The 19,122-nt window shown below is 40.6% G+C and overlaps 1 protein-coding gene across 1 annotated transcript in view; it reads right to left on the reverse strand.

Moving 5' to 3' along the window:
* The window catches only part of DNAH10 (dynein axonemal heavy chain 10), a 56,179-nt gene extending 37,160 nt beyond the window's left edge, over positions 1 to 19,019 (reverse strand). The window contains exons 1-22 of the mRNA XM_075434444.1: positions 18,999 to 19,019; positions 15,640 to 15,865; positions 14,762 to 14,919; positions 13,819 to 14,049; positions 12,977 to 13,167; positions 12,310 to 12,508; positions 11,363 to 11,557; positions 10,563 to 10,733; positions 9,669 to 9,845; positions 9,136 to 9,309; positions 8,520 to 8,689; positions 7,632 to 7,783; positions 7,086 to 7,250; positions 6,185 to 6,392; positions 5,141 to 5,297; positions 3,670 to 4,146; positions 3,046 to 3,204; positions 2,592 to 2,708; positions 2,417 to 2,519; positions 2,005 to 2,183; positions 1,112 to 1,323; positions 639 to 795 (exon numbers count right to left, since the gene is read on the reverse strand). Of these exons, the coding sequence (XP_075290559.1) occupies positions 639 to 795; positions 1,112 to 1,323; positions 2,005 to 2,183; positions 2,417 to 2,519; positions 2,592 to 2,708; positions 3,046 to 3,204; positions 3,670 to 4,146; positions 5,141 to 5,297; positions 6,185 to 6,392; positions 7,086 to 7,250; positions 7,632 to 7,783; positions 8,520 to 8,689; positions 9,136 to 9,309; positions 9,669 to 9,845; positions 10,563 to 10,733; positions 11,363 to 11,557; positions 12,310 to 12,508; positions 12,977 to 13,167; positions 13,819 to 14,049; positions 14,762 to 14,919; positions 15,640 to 15,865; positions 18,999 to 19,019 (3,999 nt within the window). The remainder of the gene's footprint in view (positions 1 to 638; positions 796 to 1,111; positions 1,324 to 2,004; positions 2,184 to 2,416; positions 2,520 to 2,591; positions 2,709 to 3,045; positions 3,205 to 3,669; positions 4,147 to 5,140; positions 5,298 to 6,184; positions 6,393 to 7,085; positions 7,251 to 7,631; positions 7,784 to 8,519; positions 8,690 to 9,135; positions 9,310 to 9,668; positions 9,846 to 10,562; positions 10,734 to 11,362; positions 11,558 to 12,309; positions 12,509 to 12,976; positions 13,168 to 13,818; positions 14,050 to 14,761; positions 14,920 to 15,639; positions 15,866 to 18,998) is intronic.
* Positions 19,020 to 19,122: the final 103 nt, after the last annotated feature.

Here is a 19,122-nt window from a genome sequence, read left to right on the forward strand (position 1 = left end):
TACATCGCTGCCAAAGCCAAGATAGCTAGGATTCTGTGCCATGTGGTAGCTTATTAACAGAGCTATTGATCTTAGTTACCATCAGTTATATCATGGCAGCTCCCTGAAGATGGACGAACTTGCTGGTACGCCAATATAAAAACGTCAAATAAAACACAGACTGCTGTCACAGAAGCACAGAATCACAGAATGTTCGGGGTTGGAAGGGACCTCTCGGGGTCACCCAGTCCAACCCCCTGCCGAAGCAGGGTCACCCAGAGCAGGCTGCACAGGACCGCGTCCAGGCGAGTCTTGAGTATCTCCAGAGAAGGAGACTCCACAACCTCCCTGGGCAGCCTGGGCCAGTGCTCCGTCACCCTCAGAGGGAAGAAGTTCTTCCTCGTGTTCAGACGGAACTTCCTCTGCTTCCGTTTGTGCCCGTTGCCCCTTGTCCTGTCGCTGGGCACCACTGCAAAGAGTTTGGCCCCATCCTCCTGACACCTACCCCTGAGATATTTATAAGCATTTATTAGGTCCCCTTGCAGCCTTCTCTTCTTCAGACTGAACAAGCCCAGCTCCCTCAGCCTTTCCTTGTAGGAGAGATGCTCCAGTCCCCTCACCATCTGTGTCTTTTTAGTTTTATGATTTTTTTACATTACCTTCTCAATGCTAAGTTCCTTAACAGCAGTTCCAACTATTTCACTGATAACATCTGAGTGTTTGTGAAGTTCCATAGCAAACATATTCTCCAAAGTGAATGTTTCTGTTGCCATTTCAAAACTTGTTCCTGTTCTCTCCATAAGGTCTTGCCAATGCCTGTTTTGAATTGACACATCAACAATTGTACCAACCACCACGACAGAGTAAAAATGAAAACAACTGTAATTTAATATATCATAATGAAACCATGATTAGCACTCTACTGTTTAAATAAGAACTAGTATTTTGAACACCTGAAGTATCCCAGTCATCGTAGTCATCTTGCGTGCTCCTACACAAGTTCATTAAGCAGAAAGGGAAGTTTCAAGCTGCAGGACATGGCACTACCCCAGTAACCAAAATTAAAAGTTCTAACAAAACAAACAAAATCTTCATATATATAGAAAATGGATTTAAATAAATCAAAGCAAACCTTTCTCTTAAAGCTTCATTTTTCAAATCAAGCAACAAAGGAATGGAGTCTCGAAATGCCTTCATTTTTGTTTCCAAGTGAAAGGCTACTGGCATACTGCGTACTTGCTTGGGCAGCTTTCGAAGGGCTTTAAGAAATCCTTCGATTCCTTCCTGAAGAAACTGCACATTGAGGTTTACCCAGAGTGTCTGAGACCATTCCTTTTTAGCTGCCTGCAAACAAGGTCATCAGGAGGAAAAAAGTCATATTTCCTTTTAGTTCTGACAAAAAAAAAAAAAATCTTTCCACTACAGTAGGACCTAGAGACCATAGTTAGGATGCAGACATAATTGTATTAACATTTTACAAACAAAGGAAGACACAGGTTCATGTCTAAGAAAGATTCATACCCAAACACAACTAGTTGTATAAGAAATAATCAAAAGGAAATATGGAGAACAGGAAAAGAATCCTTAAGAGCATACTTCACAGGGCATTCTCATTTTGGAAAAATAAAACTTACTAAAAATAACTATGATCATTTAAAGCCTGAGATACCCATTGTCACCTATGCACATACTATATCCAAAAGTAATTCTACCGAAATGATCAGAAGACTTGCGCAGTAAAATGCCACCCAATAATTATTAGCGGGGAGGGAGGTCTGCTCCCATCTGAGAAGAATATGTGCTTGGTCCACTACAGAGGCATGGTTAGTCCCGTACACTGACATCATTAAAATCATTCCATGGTGATAACCAACTACAGGTCACAGCTTATTTCATGCAAAGGCTTAGAACAGAGTGGATAGTAACTAGAGGGCAATGCAGCCTCTTCTTCTCTCCCCCACCTTTTCTATATGTGTGTGTATAAATATGTCTGTGCCTGTGTATAATACACGCTCTAATACTTACTCTTTGCAATTCATAAATTTCATAGATCTGCTTTAGACCTTTCAGATCATTCTGTGCTTTCATTAAGTCAGGGTACACTGTAACTGGCAAGTCAAAAAGTTTCTCAACACTGCCCAGTTCCTGACGAATTTTTTCCAGTTTTTCCACTTCTGTTTCAAAAACAGCCATAAGTTCCAATCCTGGAAAAGGAGAGGAATTTTTCTAGATAAACAATCCCACAGATCATGGCAATAAATAAGACAGCATTTGCATGTAGTCTGTAGAAGTTACGGTACTGAAAATGTCACATTCCTGGTTGATCAGTTTGCATCTTAATAAGAAAAGCACAATTTTCTTGTTTTACATAAAATTTGAAGAATTGCCCAAAGACTAATATTTTAGGACATTTCTTTACACACATGAATCCATTTACCTTTATCAAGATTTTCCCCAACAGCACCAGGCCCCTCGGTCATGAATTTATGAAAGAAATCTTCTGTCTCTTTGCTGTAGTCCTCAGTTCGTTGCTGTGTAATCTAAGGAGACAAGTGTTTAAATTGTTTTCCTTTCCATTTCTAATTTTTCTCAACATTAATTACAAATATTACCTTTGTGAATGTACTTTTTATGCCTCCAAGGTTGTGATCAACTTCTGACGCTTCAAAGAAGACAGTCTCCCACTTTTCCTTAATCTTGTCGGCCATCTCTTGCTCTTCTTTAGCTACCTAAAACAAAATGAGTAACATCTCTCACAAGAAATAATTAGTCGCAAGAAAGTGAGGAGTACATGCTCACATTATCAATTTGCAAAACACAAAACCAGCATTAAAGTGATCTGAATGAGATTTAAACACACGCAATATGTCCATTTTAAAGTGGAGATACTGTTTTGAGAAGAGGGTTTGGACTAGACAACCTCCAGACATCCATTCTAACCTCAACAATACTGTGATTCTGTAAAATGTCTTAAAAGAAAAACATTTACTTGTTCACATATGAGGCATTTGTGCCCCTAGCTCAAATCGGACATCTTTTATGAGACAAGGCATAGCATGCACTTACTGGAATATTGTACATTCCAAGAGTTCGGTATCTCTCCCAGATGTCTAAATATTTCAGTTCCACCTTGAAGGACATGCCTTTGATCTCTGCAATTGTGCCAAGGACAATTCTCAGACCTTCCAGGGAATCTGGAGGTGTCTTAAGACTCTGTGATAAGCTCTGTAAAAAGTAATAATAATTTCCAGAAGCAACACCGACAAAGCAATTAGGCAAAATTATAATTATTAGTCAAACACAAAACACAAGTAAATAACATGCAGATTCATTTTCATTTTTAGTCTGTGTGATAAAGATAACACACACAAAAAAAAAAATCAACCCAAAGTAAACCCCAGTACAGAAAGGATGTTCTTGCTACCACAAAACAGAATTTGTAAGCAGCAGTTTAAAGGCCACTTCAGGATTACCAGTATGAACCTTTCACCAGTACAGGAATGAGAAAGTCCTGGGTTTTCCTGTTACTACTCTCTCCTGTTTCCCAGCTACAGAGAGGAACAGCTCACCTCTTTACATATGACATACCAGAATACACCAGATAGTTTCAACCAGTTAGGAGCGTGGTTCAGATCATCACCTACTACTCAGGGCTAGCTACATCATACAAGAAGAACTGAAAACACCTACCTGAATCTCCTCCTGAAGACTGAAGAGTTCCTCTCTTGCAGATTCGTTAAGCAACCTTCCAAGTGAAATCACCCAGCCTCTAGCATTCTCCTGCACTGTGCAGGCTAAAGGAGCCAGCTGAAGCCTAATAAATTGCTCATCTTTAATCAAGGCTTGTCGAGTCACTTCTTGAGCTACCTTCACATAGAACTGTAACTCTTCATCAAAGGCGACACAAGCAGGTTTTTCTGCAGCTAACCTCTCCATGACTATGTCTTTGTCTAATTTCCACAGCAGGTGGTACCTCTTCCATTGGTCCAAATACTTGCTGAGAGAAGCCAGAAGTTTGTGGACATTCCCAGTGATGAGAACAGCCTGGTCAATTATCAGAGGGTTCTGGGAGACGTCACTGTAAAAGCTGAAAGTGATAACTTCATCTTCCTCGACATGCTGAGGAGGGCACTCAATACATGTACCATGCATCCATCGTACAAAATGCTAGAGTTTTCAAGAGAAAGTTGAAAAACAGTTACTTTGGAGAAAGTCATTTTAGTCAAGTCATTCATCATCAGTTAGCAGACTACATAGGAGGTGGTGTGAATGATGTCTCAAATCAATTGTTTTTCTGACACCAAGGAAAGGGATTACATTTTCCCACAAACTTGAGAGAAGAGTTAATTTCATCCTAACAAAACCTTTCCATGCATTACTCAGTCTGCTTTGAATCTCTACACTGAGCAACAATATAGCATGACACAGAGAAACAGGTATTAGATCAAACAGGCTGGATGCAGCAGTGGAGCAGAACAGCAAATCTGAGCAAAGGAAGCACACTTAATGCAAATTTATTCATTTCAGGTGACATCTGGAACCATATCTCCTTTAGCACAGGGCAGGAATACTGCTACAGTATTTGGCTTCGTTTCTGGAAAGCAGTTAAATGTGAACATACTTATGCAGGGAAATACTGCTACACCTTTGTCAGCAAGCTAGATATTTCATCTGCTGTAAACCCACTGTCCTAGATGTGTCCTAGATGCTGTTATCCCAGCATTTCCTGAACCGTTTTTCTGCTGCATTTGAGGAGAGCCATAATATAGAGAAGGCTACTCACATTCCTTATTCCACCACCTTATTTATACATAAGAAAGCAACATCTGCAGTGCAATCTGAAAAATATTTCCTTCTGATGTATGCTGATTTATAGAACCTAACCATGTCCTTACACTGGCAAAAACTGCTGAAAAGCAGCAAATAATTTTGCCTGAGTAAAAATTGCATGAAGCTTTATGGCAATTTTTCTCCTTTGTCATCAGTTTGTAGAATTAGGACAGTCTCTAAAATTAGAACAATGTACTGGATATTTCGATTTCAAGATTAGGCAATATGAACCTTCCCTTTGGCATTTATGCTTGCCCAAACATAAATCAAAACTAATTCATTATAATCACAAGCAAACTCTGACAACAAGCAAATCTTTATCAAAAATCACCTTAGTGACCGCAATACAGTCTCGGATACATTGTGCAGTCATTTTGTCAATCTCTTTGGCATTAGGTTGCAAGATTATCTCGGGAACAGATAAAACAGCTTCTGTTTGGAACAGTGGCACATTTGCAAGAACAGCTGCATTAAAAGCCTGCAAATTGCTGCGAAGGGAAAAAAAATCATGTCAAAGATTGTAATAATCAGGTGCTGCCTCCCATGGAAAAGCCCAGCAGACTGCAATTATCAAGTATGTTCTTACATACATAAGCAGATCTGTGTGAAGTCAGTTACCACCAATTTCAGCTGGAAACACTGATGTGTATTGGAGCAAAACTGTCCCACTAATACTGATTTAATGCAAAAGCCTGGCTAGCCAAAATAAGCTATTTGAAGGAATGAATGAGGATACGCTGGTGCAAAAGGACCCTGAGACTACGGTCAATTCCACTGCAAGAGTCCAACCAAGAAAGCACAATGAAGTCAGCTGACCACGGACCAGATTACAAAGACATGGATCAGGAGAAGAAGAGATGGCTGGGAAGCTTTTATAACCCTGCAGTGCTCTATTGTAATAATGCCTTGCTTATAATGTAAGCCTTTATAGTGTCCTGCTACAGGAACCTCCTTGGCCACAGCTGCTGCAGAACAGGCAAAGTAAAAGCCAACAAACCTTTGTTCTTGTACTGGTGTCCCCTGCATCAGGGATGCATCTGGCACCCAGACACCAAGTTCTCAGAATTGTATTCTTTAGTAAAACAAAGCCTTGATTTTAAAAATAAACCAGGGATATGTACACACGCTACAATAAATGTATCTTATATCTCTCTTCTGCTAACAACATGCCAATATCCGTTTTCTCAGAAGTTGGGTTTCTCCTGTACCTTGTTATCAGTTCTCCATTCTTCACAGGAAAAAAACAGTACAAACACAAATCTGTCTCAAACTGCAAATCACCGAGGTATCCAAACAGAGTACACACCGATCAACAGCTCCAGAAAAATCTGAACACGAAAGACTGAAAACCCATTAAAGCAAACAATTTACTTACTTCACAATTAACTGTGTCAACGCCCGATAAATCCTATTTTCCCAGTATGCATAATAGGAAGCTAGTTTTGGAGATTTGCCACTGTTCGTACCGGCAACTCGTCTTTCCACTTTCATTAGCAATTGTGGAATGGCAGTATACTTTCTAACCATGTCTGCAACATCTTTTGCTCTTTCACACTTCACGTACTCAAAAAATTCTTTCGCTTCTGCAAAAGATACAAAAAATAGCGTTATTAACTGCAAAAGACCTAACAGACTTGCATACTGGAATAATTAGCTGAGCTTTATTTGTGAACATGAAATTGATCTTGTATACTGATAAAAAACATCTTCACTTATTAATGCTTAATTTATTAATATTTCAACCCTCTGATTTTATATGGATTCAATTATTTAATAGCAACCATTAGATGTGAAAGTAACCTTTTTAAGACTTACAAAGCATTGAAAGAAATTTGGTCCATCACCCACTCACTCAAGTGACAGGGAGACCTGGGAGACAACTGCCTCATTGCAGCTTCCATCTGAGGAAACCAGTTCAGTTTGTCGGCCCAGAAGTGAGCCGACACTCCATGCAGATTGCAGCTCTTAGGCTACACTACTGCATACAAGAAGGATAAGGAAATCAAGGGAAAGGTAGGGGGAAAGTGATCAGAGGCAAGGTAGACATAAGTCAAATGATCTATCTGTATGCTCATCTTTATGTTTCTCTCATTGACACCATCAGCGTTAGGGTACTGAAGCTCTGCTTTGTGCTCCCTCTGTTACACCATGAAATATTACTGTAAGTCGTTTTGGTAACAATTAAAAGGGTTGGTTGTAGCAACTAAAAATGCAAAGTAGCAGACAGAGCAAAATAAAACATCACAGAGCTTGGAAAGGAAAATATAAAGACTTACTAGGAAGTTCATCACCATTTTTTGAAGGCAGAAACTTAAAAAGATTTGTTGATTCTATGAACAGAAGTTTGTTGCTTATGTCTTCAGAATGACTATGAATCTGACGGACAAGTGATTCAAACTTCCTGATGGCTTGTGTACATCGGACAATAAAGACACCAATACCTTGAAGCAAAACACAACCATGGGGGTTTATTTCACCAATGCATCAAAATTGCCACAAACAGATGTGTTTCATCTCTCAGAATGAAATTTACAGAAAGATAGATTAGATGATTTCTCACTTAATCCTTGATCTAGCTCCCTTACAGCTGTTATCTAGGGGTCTCTATCCATTTCCACTTAGTGTTCTAAATATAATAAAATCATAAGAAATATCCTCCTGGATCAGACTCTGTCTAACCCACTGTTCTGACCCTGCCTGTGGCAATAAGGATGTACCATTTAGCAATATATTACTGTCATATGACATAAAAATAGATAGCAGATTGAAGAGATTTTTTTAGCTGAAAATCAGCATCTAAGGCCATTTAAAAATAGTATTACCTAAGGAGTTCCAGCTGAGTCTTCTGTGCCCTGATTTGAATACTCTCCCAAGTTCTTGAATATGGTCATCAAGAAGTTTGGTTTCTGCTTCATTCAGTGTTCCCATTAATTTGTCATAGCGATCCAGCATGTTTTTCAATCCATTTGTATACCTAAGGAGTGTAAGAAACACAACAACAACAACAAAACATAGAATGATGATTTTCTGGAAATACAGCTCTGAACTTAGATCAAAGAGCGGATCACTTCCATCATTCCATTTAGACTTCCATATAAACCAAAATTTGCAGAAATAACCACTGAATATGTATTGATTATAAATGTAAACCATTTTCTATTGAAAACAAAAGAAAACTTGCATATGGCTTCAATAGTAGCTAGACAAACCTCTCCTGCTCCAACTCAGAAAAAGTTCCTAAGACAGCCTCAGTTTGAAGCACATAAATGAACTCAAAAGGTGAACTTTAAAATCCAGTCAGGGCTTTTATCAGCAAAACCTATGTGCTAAATGCCTGTGATAACTTGGGCAAAAGTGAGTTATCCAAAGCTGCACAAGAAGAAAGAGGCAGTGAGTTTAAATGGGAGCTGAAATCTAAACAGCACCAACAATTCATCGCAAAACAAATTACTTTCCTTGTTTTTTCTCAGATCTGACGAGATATTCATTTGCATGACATAGTCCTCCAGGAGGAAGGATGCAGACAGTGCCAGAGAAAAGCTGATTAGGGCAATATGGCCATTAGTAATTTCACCTTTAAAAAATAACGTCGCTAAGAGCTCTCATATTTCCAAAATTTGATGACTTGGGGCCCATTCCGGTTTGGAGTGAAATCACTTGAAACACTGCCATAAGTCTGTATGTGAGTAAATATTCTGTTACAGCCTTACCTAAGGTACTTGTCTTCCTGTAATGCCACATATCTTGCTACTTCTGGGACTGGAAACCCTAATTGTTCCATGTACTTTGTTTCAATGATAATCTCTTGGAGTATGGGAGAAAAATTCACTATGAAGCGGACGCTTTTCTTTGTGGTGACAGGCTCCTCTGTTACAGAGCTCTACAACACAAGAAAGAGTAGCAGAAAGGAGAGGAACACCAAACTTCTGCAATGCAAGGTAAAGGTTAGCTTTTGGAGACATTTGCTAAGGCAGTTGGTAAAAGTCAGAATGGCTGACATTCAGAGCTTGTGGAAACGCCTTTAAAATTCAACAGCAACCTCAGCATTCTAGTTTCAGAAATTATAAACAACTACCTTGTCCAGTGAAAGGTGATTACAAGAAACACACTAAATCACCTCTGTTTACATACTGCTGCAACCAGTTGCAACAGAAATCCCAGTGGAAGTTCACAGTCAGACAAAAGTTTAGTTAGAACAGGATTTTTAAATTTTCCTTTCAAAAACTATGTTTAAAATGTTCTTCTTAGAAAAATCTCACTGACCATCACATAGGTTTCAGTTCTTCCCCACAGAGAAGTCTGGTATACTATCTTCCTCTGTCTCACCTGTTCAGAAGTCTCCGGATTAACATGGTGTGCAGCCCCACCAGTGACAACAGTCAGCAGAGTATTTTTCAGTAACAGTGGGAGTATCTGTTCTGTCCCATCTCTCCACTGACTGTATTTTTGATCTTCATACTCCTTCATCCTCTTCGCCGCTTGAAGATATATTTGTTTTACCTAGAAAGGAAAATTCTGTATAACTAATTTTAAAGACCATGAGAAATGTTCAAATAACCTGTCTTAATACGGTGTCTTAATAGGGTTTCTAATTGTTATTAGATGAGAGGGCAAGTAATGCCTTGTAATTAATGCAGGCGATGGAGAATTTAGGCTCTTGAATTCTGCCATTGATTCCATCACTGTCTCTCTGGGAAACAGTGGGAAGGCCCCAATCAGCTTTTCACATCTAACATGGCTTGCTGTGTGCAAAGACATTCTTTGAACTTCACCTCACATAAGAGCACTTTCACATCTTCAGAAGAAGGGTACAAAGAAAGTATTTCTTCCTTCATTAAATAACAAAAGAACTAACATACTTCCTTCCCACGTTCACCAGCAAGCAACTCCTCTACTTCCTGAAAACGAGTAATAGTGTGTTTGATCCGATAGAAAAGGGATCGGGACCAGTATATTGCTCCGGCCACTGGAGGATGATTCTTGTACAGAGCTGGATCCCTGAGGTTCTGAACAAAGATTTGCTTAACATTTTCAACCTAGAAGAGAACAAAATATTGCAAAGATTCATTTCTCCTTTGCTTGTCCATGGTCAGTAACTGACCTGGTACACAGCGCAAGCTCTGAAGCTAATTTCAGCAGTAGGATAAAAACAACCCTTTTATTTTTCATGCATCTCTCGTTTGTCTTTATTGCATTACAGACAATGTCTTCCTTTATACAACCTGTGGAACTGCTGTTGTGGCAGTGTCTTCTGTAAGATTACACTACATAATGTTCTTTGAAATATGAAGAAAAATGCTATGACATGAAAAGCTTTCCAATATACAGGCTTCAATGTGTCAGAAATTATTTCTGCCTTCACAGTTGATCTCTGACAACTTTTGGTCATACCATGAACTCGTCGTCCACGACAAGAAAGCTGTAGGGTGTGAAAGATGTATTTTCTCAGGCAAGACTATTGTTGACCTGCTGTTCACAAGGTAAAGGGATCGCCACAAGCCTTGTTGCATTCAGAATACATGCAAACATCTTTCAGTTCCCAGACTGTGCCACACATATACAGCTATGCACATTCATTTCAGCAAATTAACCATACCATTTCTCCAACAGCCTCCAAAAAAAGTGAAAGCGAGTATTGAGTTCATTTTGTAAAACTTTTCAGCCTTTCAGGTATTTAGACATATACACAGATTTAGGATTTTCACTAGGTAAAGAGCTTCAGGTACTACACACGAAATCCTTAAATTAAATACCTCTTTACAGTACTGGTCCAAAATATCATTGAACTTCATCATCATCTGCTTATAAATGGTTTCACGAGAGCGGATGTGTTTGAATTTTAACAGCATGTCAAACGCAGCTTCTGCTGATCGAAGGGTCTTAAAAGATTCATCAATAAAGTTTTTGGTCTCTTCTTCAATAACCTAAACAAAGGAAGAGGGCCAAGAATTCCTATCACTTAGAGATTCATCTTGCAAAATCAAGAAAGGAAGGCAAAATTAAAATACTTTTTTATAGTAGTGGTCAAGCATATTTCTACTGTTTTTGTCTTATAAATTACTAACAAATGGATGGCTTTCCAGTAAGCTGCAGGATATTAATGTTAATTAATGTGTCTTGCCTTTGGCCAGGCAAATAAATCACAAAAACCATTGGAACAATTTCTGCTTTGTGGGTATTCTTAGCTGAGGGGTGAAGGACTGAATGAATCCAGAAAAGAAAGTTCTACTTCTTTGTAGGACATGACTGAGACAAGTCAGCACACGAGTACAGGGAGGTCAAATGTAGCCTCTGTTCATGCTGTAGCGATTCTGCCAATGAACAAAAAGCATGCTTCACCATTTTCAAGATAAAATATGAACAAAACTACTTGGAAACAGAATACTGACTTGAAAAACTGGTCAAATTCCTGACATTTCCATTTACTTATTTATGCATATATTCTTTTCTTTTGCAAGCTTACATTTTCTTTAAATGAAAATGTTGATATTCTAGAAGGAATTTGTCTATAGGAAGTAACAGGGGAGGGGGAATCACAGTATATGGTGCTTACTGAAACATCTTCTCTGAATTCTGCCATAATTAATTTCCAGTCATGTGCGCTTTTGATGTTAAAAGGGTCAAAAGTCAGTTCTTCCATAGGATTAGTTAGTCCGTTTACTCGTCTCAGTAGATCATCAACACGCTTTGGATCCCCCGTGACAACTTTCAGTTCAGGACAAAATATATTGTCAAACTCTTCAATGACCTGTTAATTCAGAATACATACCAGAAAGCTTTGTTTTTAATGGGTTTTTTCCTGCCATTTAACACATCTTTCTGATACTATTTCCTTTAAAAAAATAAAAACAGCTCAGAAAATGATCAATTTGTGCTGTGATTTACACCTCATGTATTTCTACAGGACACACTAAGTAGCCTTATGGTAAAAAAACCTCCACTCTACAGGCCCAACACTTCAGCAGTTAAATCAGATACTACTCAGTTATTATTCCTTTTTATTCCAAAGTTTTTACATACACTGTCTATAGCATCTATCCATTGATGGACCACTAGTAGTTCTAGTTACCCTGACTTAAATTAGCCTAAACATAGCATCTCTTCATTCATATGTTATCCTGCAATTGATATACTGATTCATATATGTTCAAATTTTGTATTATAGCATACTTAAATGGTTATTTTATCTAAAATTAGATCATTAAGCTAGCAACCCATGAAAACTGCCAATCTGTGAAACGGTTGTTATGAACCTGTATGTTCATAACAGCAGCGTACACAGTAATGTCTTTCCTCAGCCAGTACCTTGAGAAGAGTTATTTCATCCTAAGCATTAAATGCAGCTTGGTTGGAATCAGAGGCACTGCTCAGGTCTTAAACACAAAACCACTCACAAAACTAAAGGCTGTTAACATTTCAACAACCACAAGACAACAGATTCTCCTCTGCTGAATAAGACACTGATCACAAAATCCCTTTACTAATTGTCTGTATTACTACCTGCAAAATATCATACAGATCTTGACAGACTGAAGTCATATAATCTGTTTTTTCAAATAAACGTTTTCGGTCAAATTCCCAGTGTTGCTCTCTTCCTGATGCTTCAATTTGGGCACGAACAGTAAAATAACATTTCTTCCATTGCTCAAGAGTGCTTTTGGCTTCTGCTATTTTCTTTTTTGCAGCAGCTCTATCTTCTCTGTCAATCAAATCAAAATAATTAAGATACTATAGATAGAAAGACTACAGATAGAAAAGAATACCTCAACTGGATTAATATACTCTGGTTTAGCAGCTTCTAACAGTACAAGATCTAGGCGAAACTCACAATTGTAAGGTCTTAATTTTCAATGTGACTGATTTTGAAAGGTGATATTCTTTCAGGACTGATTTTGATTATATTTATGTCACTATTTTGCTACTATAATTCTATTAGGTTTATTCTTCCGAGATTTTTAAAAGAGGACAAGCACCTATTTGTTCAGGGCTGATTCAGTAATTTAGGAAAATCAGAAAATAAATTTACTTTTAATTGACCTTCTAACACAACTGCAGATAGTGAAAACTGCTGAAACCTGTTTTATGAAAATGTTACCTACTGCACTTCAAGTAAAACAAGCAAGCTCTTAATAAATACAGCCTAGTTACACAGGAATCCAGTACTTACTTAAACAGTGTGTGTAAATCCACAGCTTTGTACACTCCTGTTGAAATTTCCCATGCAATGCGCTCCATGAGGGGTACCATTCGTTCATCCTTGTTGTAGTGCCGTGAGATAATCCATACCATTCTCAGGGCATTCATCAGTGAAGGAATTGTATCCAGGACAACATTAAACCCAGTGTCATATGTTAAATTCTATTAAAAGCATTATAAATATTGTGAATGTCATTAAAATATACAGACACATATTCAATAAACATATATTTATTCTATAATACCTGAAGTTAAGTAAGTCTGTAACATTTTTAAATAAATAACCCACTCAACGAAACACTGTGGTGCCACGTAACACACATGGCTAAGGATGCGCAAATCTGTGTCTGGTGCCCCAAATGCTTTATAGGTCCTGTCTCATTAATATTCTATTTTCTGTAAAAGGTGTCCCAAGACTGGTTTTGACTGAACTCTGTACTTGGGTGCTTGGATGATCTTCAATAAAACTTAAAAATTGAGACATCAGCAGTAATAAGTGATAGAAGCTACCTCAAAAACAGAGTAGGGAATTCTTTGTTTTCCCCAATTCAGCTATGCTGTCAAATTCTCCCAAGGTCATCACTCACAAACCAAACTCTTCACAGCTCTGGGCTTTTGCTTTCAAATATTAGAACAACTGTAACTCTAACAAAATAAGCAAGCCCTTTTTCTTAATTGAATATTAACAAGTTATCGTATATCTTTATTGCTGATAAAAAGTCATAAATAAACAAGAGGTGATTATAACAACAGAGAAACCAAACTCAGGTAACTACAATTAAAACTTCACAAAGTTTTCTTACGGATACATACCTTCAAATGGCACTCGAGAGCTGAAAGAAACTTAACATTATCTAGGGCTTCCACATGATGTTTTCTGAGGTCACTTAAGACTATCTGTAAATCTCCAGTATGCTCAGATTCAGCTTCCTGTAATATTTCCAGGACTTTTTGCACATCTGGAAGATTTGTCTGTTCAGTAAGAGCACTTAAAGTATCATTTCTTTCACGCCAGAGGTCAACTTCTGCAAGTGGACCGTTACCCTACAAGTAACGCAGAATAAAATAAAAATTCTAAATTACTATTATGCAAGAGTGAAAACCTATAACCAGGACTGTATTTGTTCCTTCTATCCAATATGCTGAGCAAAATCTGGCATGATTCAACCATGCAAAAAATCCAGACAGAAGATCCTTACAATCAAAAGAGTTTTACACATGCTGAAGGGAATTGCTCATGGGGAGTACATCCCTGAGTTGGAACTGGAGAGTCCATGCTTGCGAAAGCTTATGCACAAGTAACTTTGCAGACATGAAATCCCTCCGTACGTTTAATGGTATTACTCATATGTGTAAGTGTTTGCAGAATCAGAACCTTACCATTGGAATCTTTTTTGTTTGAGAGAGATTACTTTTTTCAAGCAAAAACATTGTTGTATATTTAAAAAAAAAATCACTGCAGCTTTTAATACTTCGTGGCTATCTTTAGAAGAGTGCAGATAACAAAAGTGCCTTAGTTTTCCACAGTTAATCCTATGTGGGTAGGATGTGCAGTGAGTTACTTCATATTCTATTGCCCAGTCACACAGTTCCTCACTACTTTTGTTCTACTTTACATCAGTTAGTAAATGGCTTTCCAACAACGAAACATGAAGATGGATTAAAAATGAGCACAAACCATTCAAAGAAATTCTTGTGGGGAAATGAAGTAATGTCTCCAGGAATAAAAGAAGTTTGCTGTTATAGGCAACACTACCTGTGGAACCTTTTTCCGTTGTTCCTCTAGAGCTGTGGATATTAATTTCTGCCAGGTCACTGCACAACTTTCCAGAGCTTCAACCACTTCTGGAACTGTGGCAAGAACAGCCACTTCGCCATCTAGATTTATAGTGGGCATCTCCAGTTTAATATGTCCTATTGGAAGAAAAGGCACACAGAATTAACTGTCTTGTTCCATCAGCACTGGTAAAGTAACAGCACTGAAATGTCTTACGCCTTCCATCTTGTTAGGATGGTTCCATACTTGAGGATAACAAGTAGGTAACGTACCACCTGCTCTGCCTATTTGAGAATATGGCAAAAACCATCCAGTTGCTTCACAGTTAACACAGTGCAAAGAAAGATATATTCCTAGAAATACAAGAACAGCTCTCAGCTTTCAAGCCTTAGTTTGATTTCTAACTATTAAGAATTAGGATTAGGGCTTTGCTGAAGAAGATGATCACTCTGTCTATGGTAGGCCACTATGCTCTCCTTAATGGCATGGCAGTAGCCGCTGTCAGAGAAGGGATGCTAAACGGCACATGGAAGTCTCGTTCGCTCTGCCCCTTTCTGTACCCTGCTATGGCTGAGTCCCCTGAACATTGGTAAGCAACAAGGCACGCTTACCTGCTCTCCTACTATTACTCCAGACTGTTTGAAACACTGTCACTTATCTGTTTCTCCATGCTGCCTCCTATCCTTCAGGGCAGTAAAAATACTACTGTTCTCAGCGCAGAGAAACTTTAATCAGGCCTGGAGCTTCCCCAGAAACTGTATGAATTTGTTATCCCACATAAAACCATTCCTAAGTGAAACTCTTTATACTGTCATGTGCCCTAAACACCCCAGTGCTGGCAGAGGCAGAACACTCACCTGCAGTTAGTTGTACAGTCTGCGGAGTAACACTTAAGAATTTTTGCCTGTTCATTTGAATCTCATTCCTCATCTGAATATCACAGTATTCCACAGGCTGTTCATTCATTTCTGCAAGTTCAGTCTCGGGTAAATCCCTCTTTTCAAAATCTGTGTTTTCACTATCTGGATGAAAGGAAGTTTCCTCAGTCTGCTGCTCACTAGAGGAGAGCGCTGGTGAGAACGTCTATAATTCAAACAGGTACCAGAGATTAGACGGTTCATATTAAAAAAGAAAACAATAAAAGTCAGCTTAGTAGCAGTTCACTTAAGCATTGCATATGTTGTTCTAAAACTTAATTCTCTCCTTCCTATCGTTTTCTCATGCCAGGCCCCGCCACCGGAACCCAGCGTGACGTCACAGCTGAAATGTTAGCGGTCGCCTAGAGCCAGTCAAGGCGACCTAGCTACAGCGACATAGTTACAGCGACCTAACTACGGGACAAGAGCCAGAAGAGGACTGCGCATGTGCAGAAGCTGGGGTCAACCAGCGGACACTGTAAGGATGATGAAGAGGATGAGCCTTCATCTTGGGACCCCCGACGACCACCACTAGGAGGCACTGCGCAAGTGCAGGTGGGAGGAGTGTATGAAAATGAACTAATTTTACTATGAAAGGGATAAGGTACGTAACCTAATAAATAGGTATATTTTTGATCTATATAAACTATACGGAAAAGGTATGCGGTAGGCACGTTCGGTGGATTTATCCCCCGTGCATCCAGCGCTGCAATAAAGAATGCCTGCCTTTTAACACCACATTGGTGTTACGAGGTTTTGTTCCCGGATTTGCGGTGACAATAGGATCCGAGGTACGGAAATGACCGCAGTGCCGCATACAAATACAAGCCTAATTTCATGCACATTGACGTTATCATGTCATAAGTCGACATCATACAGTATAGCAAAATCATCATCCTGATCCTTTTCCCCGAGGTAATGAACAGCACCACAGGGAAAACATAGCGCAAGTATGGATTCAAAAACCACAGCCGTCTGATCACAGACATAAACATTTTTTACCAGCGACGATTTAACTAACACAGAAAAAATGCCTATAACAAAATTTAACAAAATGTGAGAAAGCTGTTTTAACACCCGTTGCTCAGCCCTGCCGTTATCCCCGCCCCACGCTCGGGTGCCAATTTAATGTTTTGGGTTCAGCTGCCACTGGCAACAAAAGTGCCACACGGCCGCCCCTCCCCCTGCCGCGGTGCGGAGGAGAATGGAAAGAAAGAGGCAGAAACTGGTGGGTCGGGATAAGGGCAGTTTAACAGAGCAGCAAACAGAGGGAACAGTAACAACAACGGTACAGATAAGGAGAAAATACCACACAAACTCGCACAACAGACCCTCTCTCCCGGACAGGACCAGCACCACGCCCTCCTGAGCCGCGAGTGAGTCCCCGCCGCACCGCTCCCCCCCACCGGAACCCAGCGTGACATCACAGGGTATGGAATACCGGACTCTGTTTGGCCAGGTGGGGTCAGCCCCCACCCCCCGGCTGTGCCCCTTCCTGGAGTCTGGTCAAAATTAACCCTGTCCTGGCCAAACCCAGGACAAGTTGTCATGCCCAAGAAGTGATGGTGAAGACACTAACGCAGGAACAACTGCATGAATTCTTGGGCCAGTCGAGAACGTCAAACTTTATTTTATACTTTCTTTCAAAAGGCATGTCTTCTTCCCCCTTCAACACAGGCTTCTGAACTCTTAAAAGAAGTGGAAAGGGCATAGTTGCATCCCCAACCGAATCCTTTGTGTTCTGGTATTATTATCAAACAGTGATAATTCTCCCTGTCTCACTGCTTTTGAGCATTAATCTGCAGCATTGCAGCTGCCTCCATTCAGAGGTGCAGAGTAGGAAGTTGAATTCTATCGTTCCTTTAGTCTACTTGCATCCACACCAGGCTTCAGCACTAACTTTCATGGTACTATCCTTTTTGCACCGTACGAAGAAAATCCTTACACAGCTATGAAACACCAGGCCATGACGCTCTGCTTCTGCAGGTAACTATTTCAGAAGCTTGTTCACAGAAGAGAACTGAATCTCTGAGCCGCAGAAAATCATTGCTCTCTTCTGATACCTTTTCTATCCCTTTTCCTTTATTTTATTCCAAAGGCTTCTCTGCAATACAGTGGGTGAAGTACTGGACCAATCTTAACTCTTTACAGGATCACCTCTCTTATCCTCAATAAACTACATCAGAATAAAGAGGAGAGCTTGCAACTTTTAAGACAAGGGGAATTCATTCATCTCTACTAAAGGAAACAAATCAATTCTATTTATTTTAATAACATTAATCTCTAAAAAGCTGAAATTATAAAGCCAGTAAAAGATGTCACAGACAAAGACTGGATGGAAGATCTGTGCTTGGGGGTTGATTTTGTTCATCCCAGTCAGTCTCTTTCTTTCCATTTCTTTGGAAAAGATGAAAGAGCCCAACTAAGGCAGGTTTCTTTCAAAGGAGCATCCTGAGGCAGAAGATCTTGAGAAAACATTAAGTAGCCACACTGCCCCCGACACTATCCACAAAACCAAATCTGGTCTCCTGGGAAAGGAAGCTGTTGATGCTACAGATACTGCTGGATCTGCTTAAGAGAGCCACGTTAGCTAGTCACATTTCACCTCCACGGCAGTTTGGCCTGCAACAACTACACTTTGGCCCCTCAAACCACCTCCTTCCCTCCAACACCACAGAGGAGGCTGCTTCAGCCGACTGCTCAGGAAACAGGTTATCTGCGCCTTCCTCCCTCCGCTCATCTGCGAACTCCTCTGTGTCTGCACACACACAAAAGGGCAGAGAAGCATGATACAACCCCTCCGGCGTGGGGATGGTGCAAATCCCACCAAGGCGCAACCAGAGAGGAGAAAGGGCGTGGAAACAGGTGGGGTTAGCAGGGGTTCAGGAGGAGTGGACACAGCCCTAGGGCTGGAGAGGCAGGGAAAGGGGTAAGGACAGGGGTAATGGGGCAAGGACTCTCGACATGGGGAAAACTGGGTGAGAGGAGGAGGGAGAGGGGGGGGAGTTGGGGAGGGAGGGGCAGAGCGAAGGGGCTCGGGGTAAGGCAGTGCCCAGGGCAGGGCTCGGCGGGCCGGGGTAGCAGGGCCTCACCTGCCGCCTCCTCGCCCCGCCGCGCCGCTGGGCCCGCAGCAGCAGCAGGGCCGCGCCCGTCTCGCCCTCATGGTCCCCGTCCCGGCCGCCGCGGTCGAAAAAGCGCAGCACGGTCCGCGCCCCCTCGCCGCGCCTCAGCAGCTCCTCGAAAGGCGCCGGATGGGTCAGCCCCAGGACGGCGAGCGCTCAGTCCCGCACCCACCGCACCCGCACATCGTCCAAGCTCATGGCGGCAAACCCCGGGGCCCGACCGACGCCTTTCCCCGGTGGCCACGGCAACGGCCCGGGGAGGAGCGATGGCCGCGGCCCGCCCGCCTCAGGAGGCCAAAGC

This window comes from Opisthocomus hoazin, chromosome 13 (genome assembly GCF_030867145.1).
Source record: "Opisthocomus hoazin isolate bOpiHoa1 chromosome 13, bOpiHoa1.hap1, whole genome shotgun sequence".
In the NCBI taxonomy this organism is placed as follows: domain Eukaryota; kingdom Metazoa; phylum Chordata; class Aves; order Opisthocomiformes; family Opisthocomidae; genus Opisthocomus; species Opisthocomus hoazin.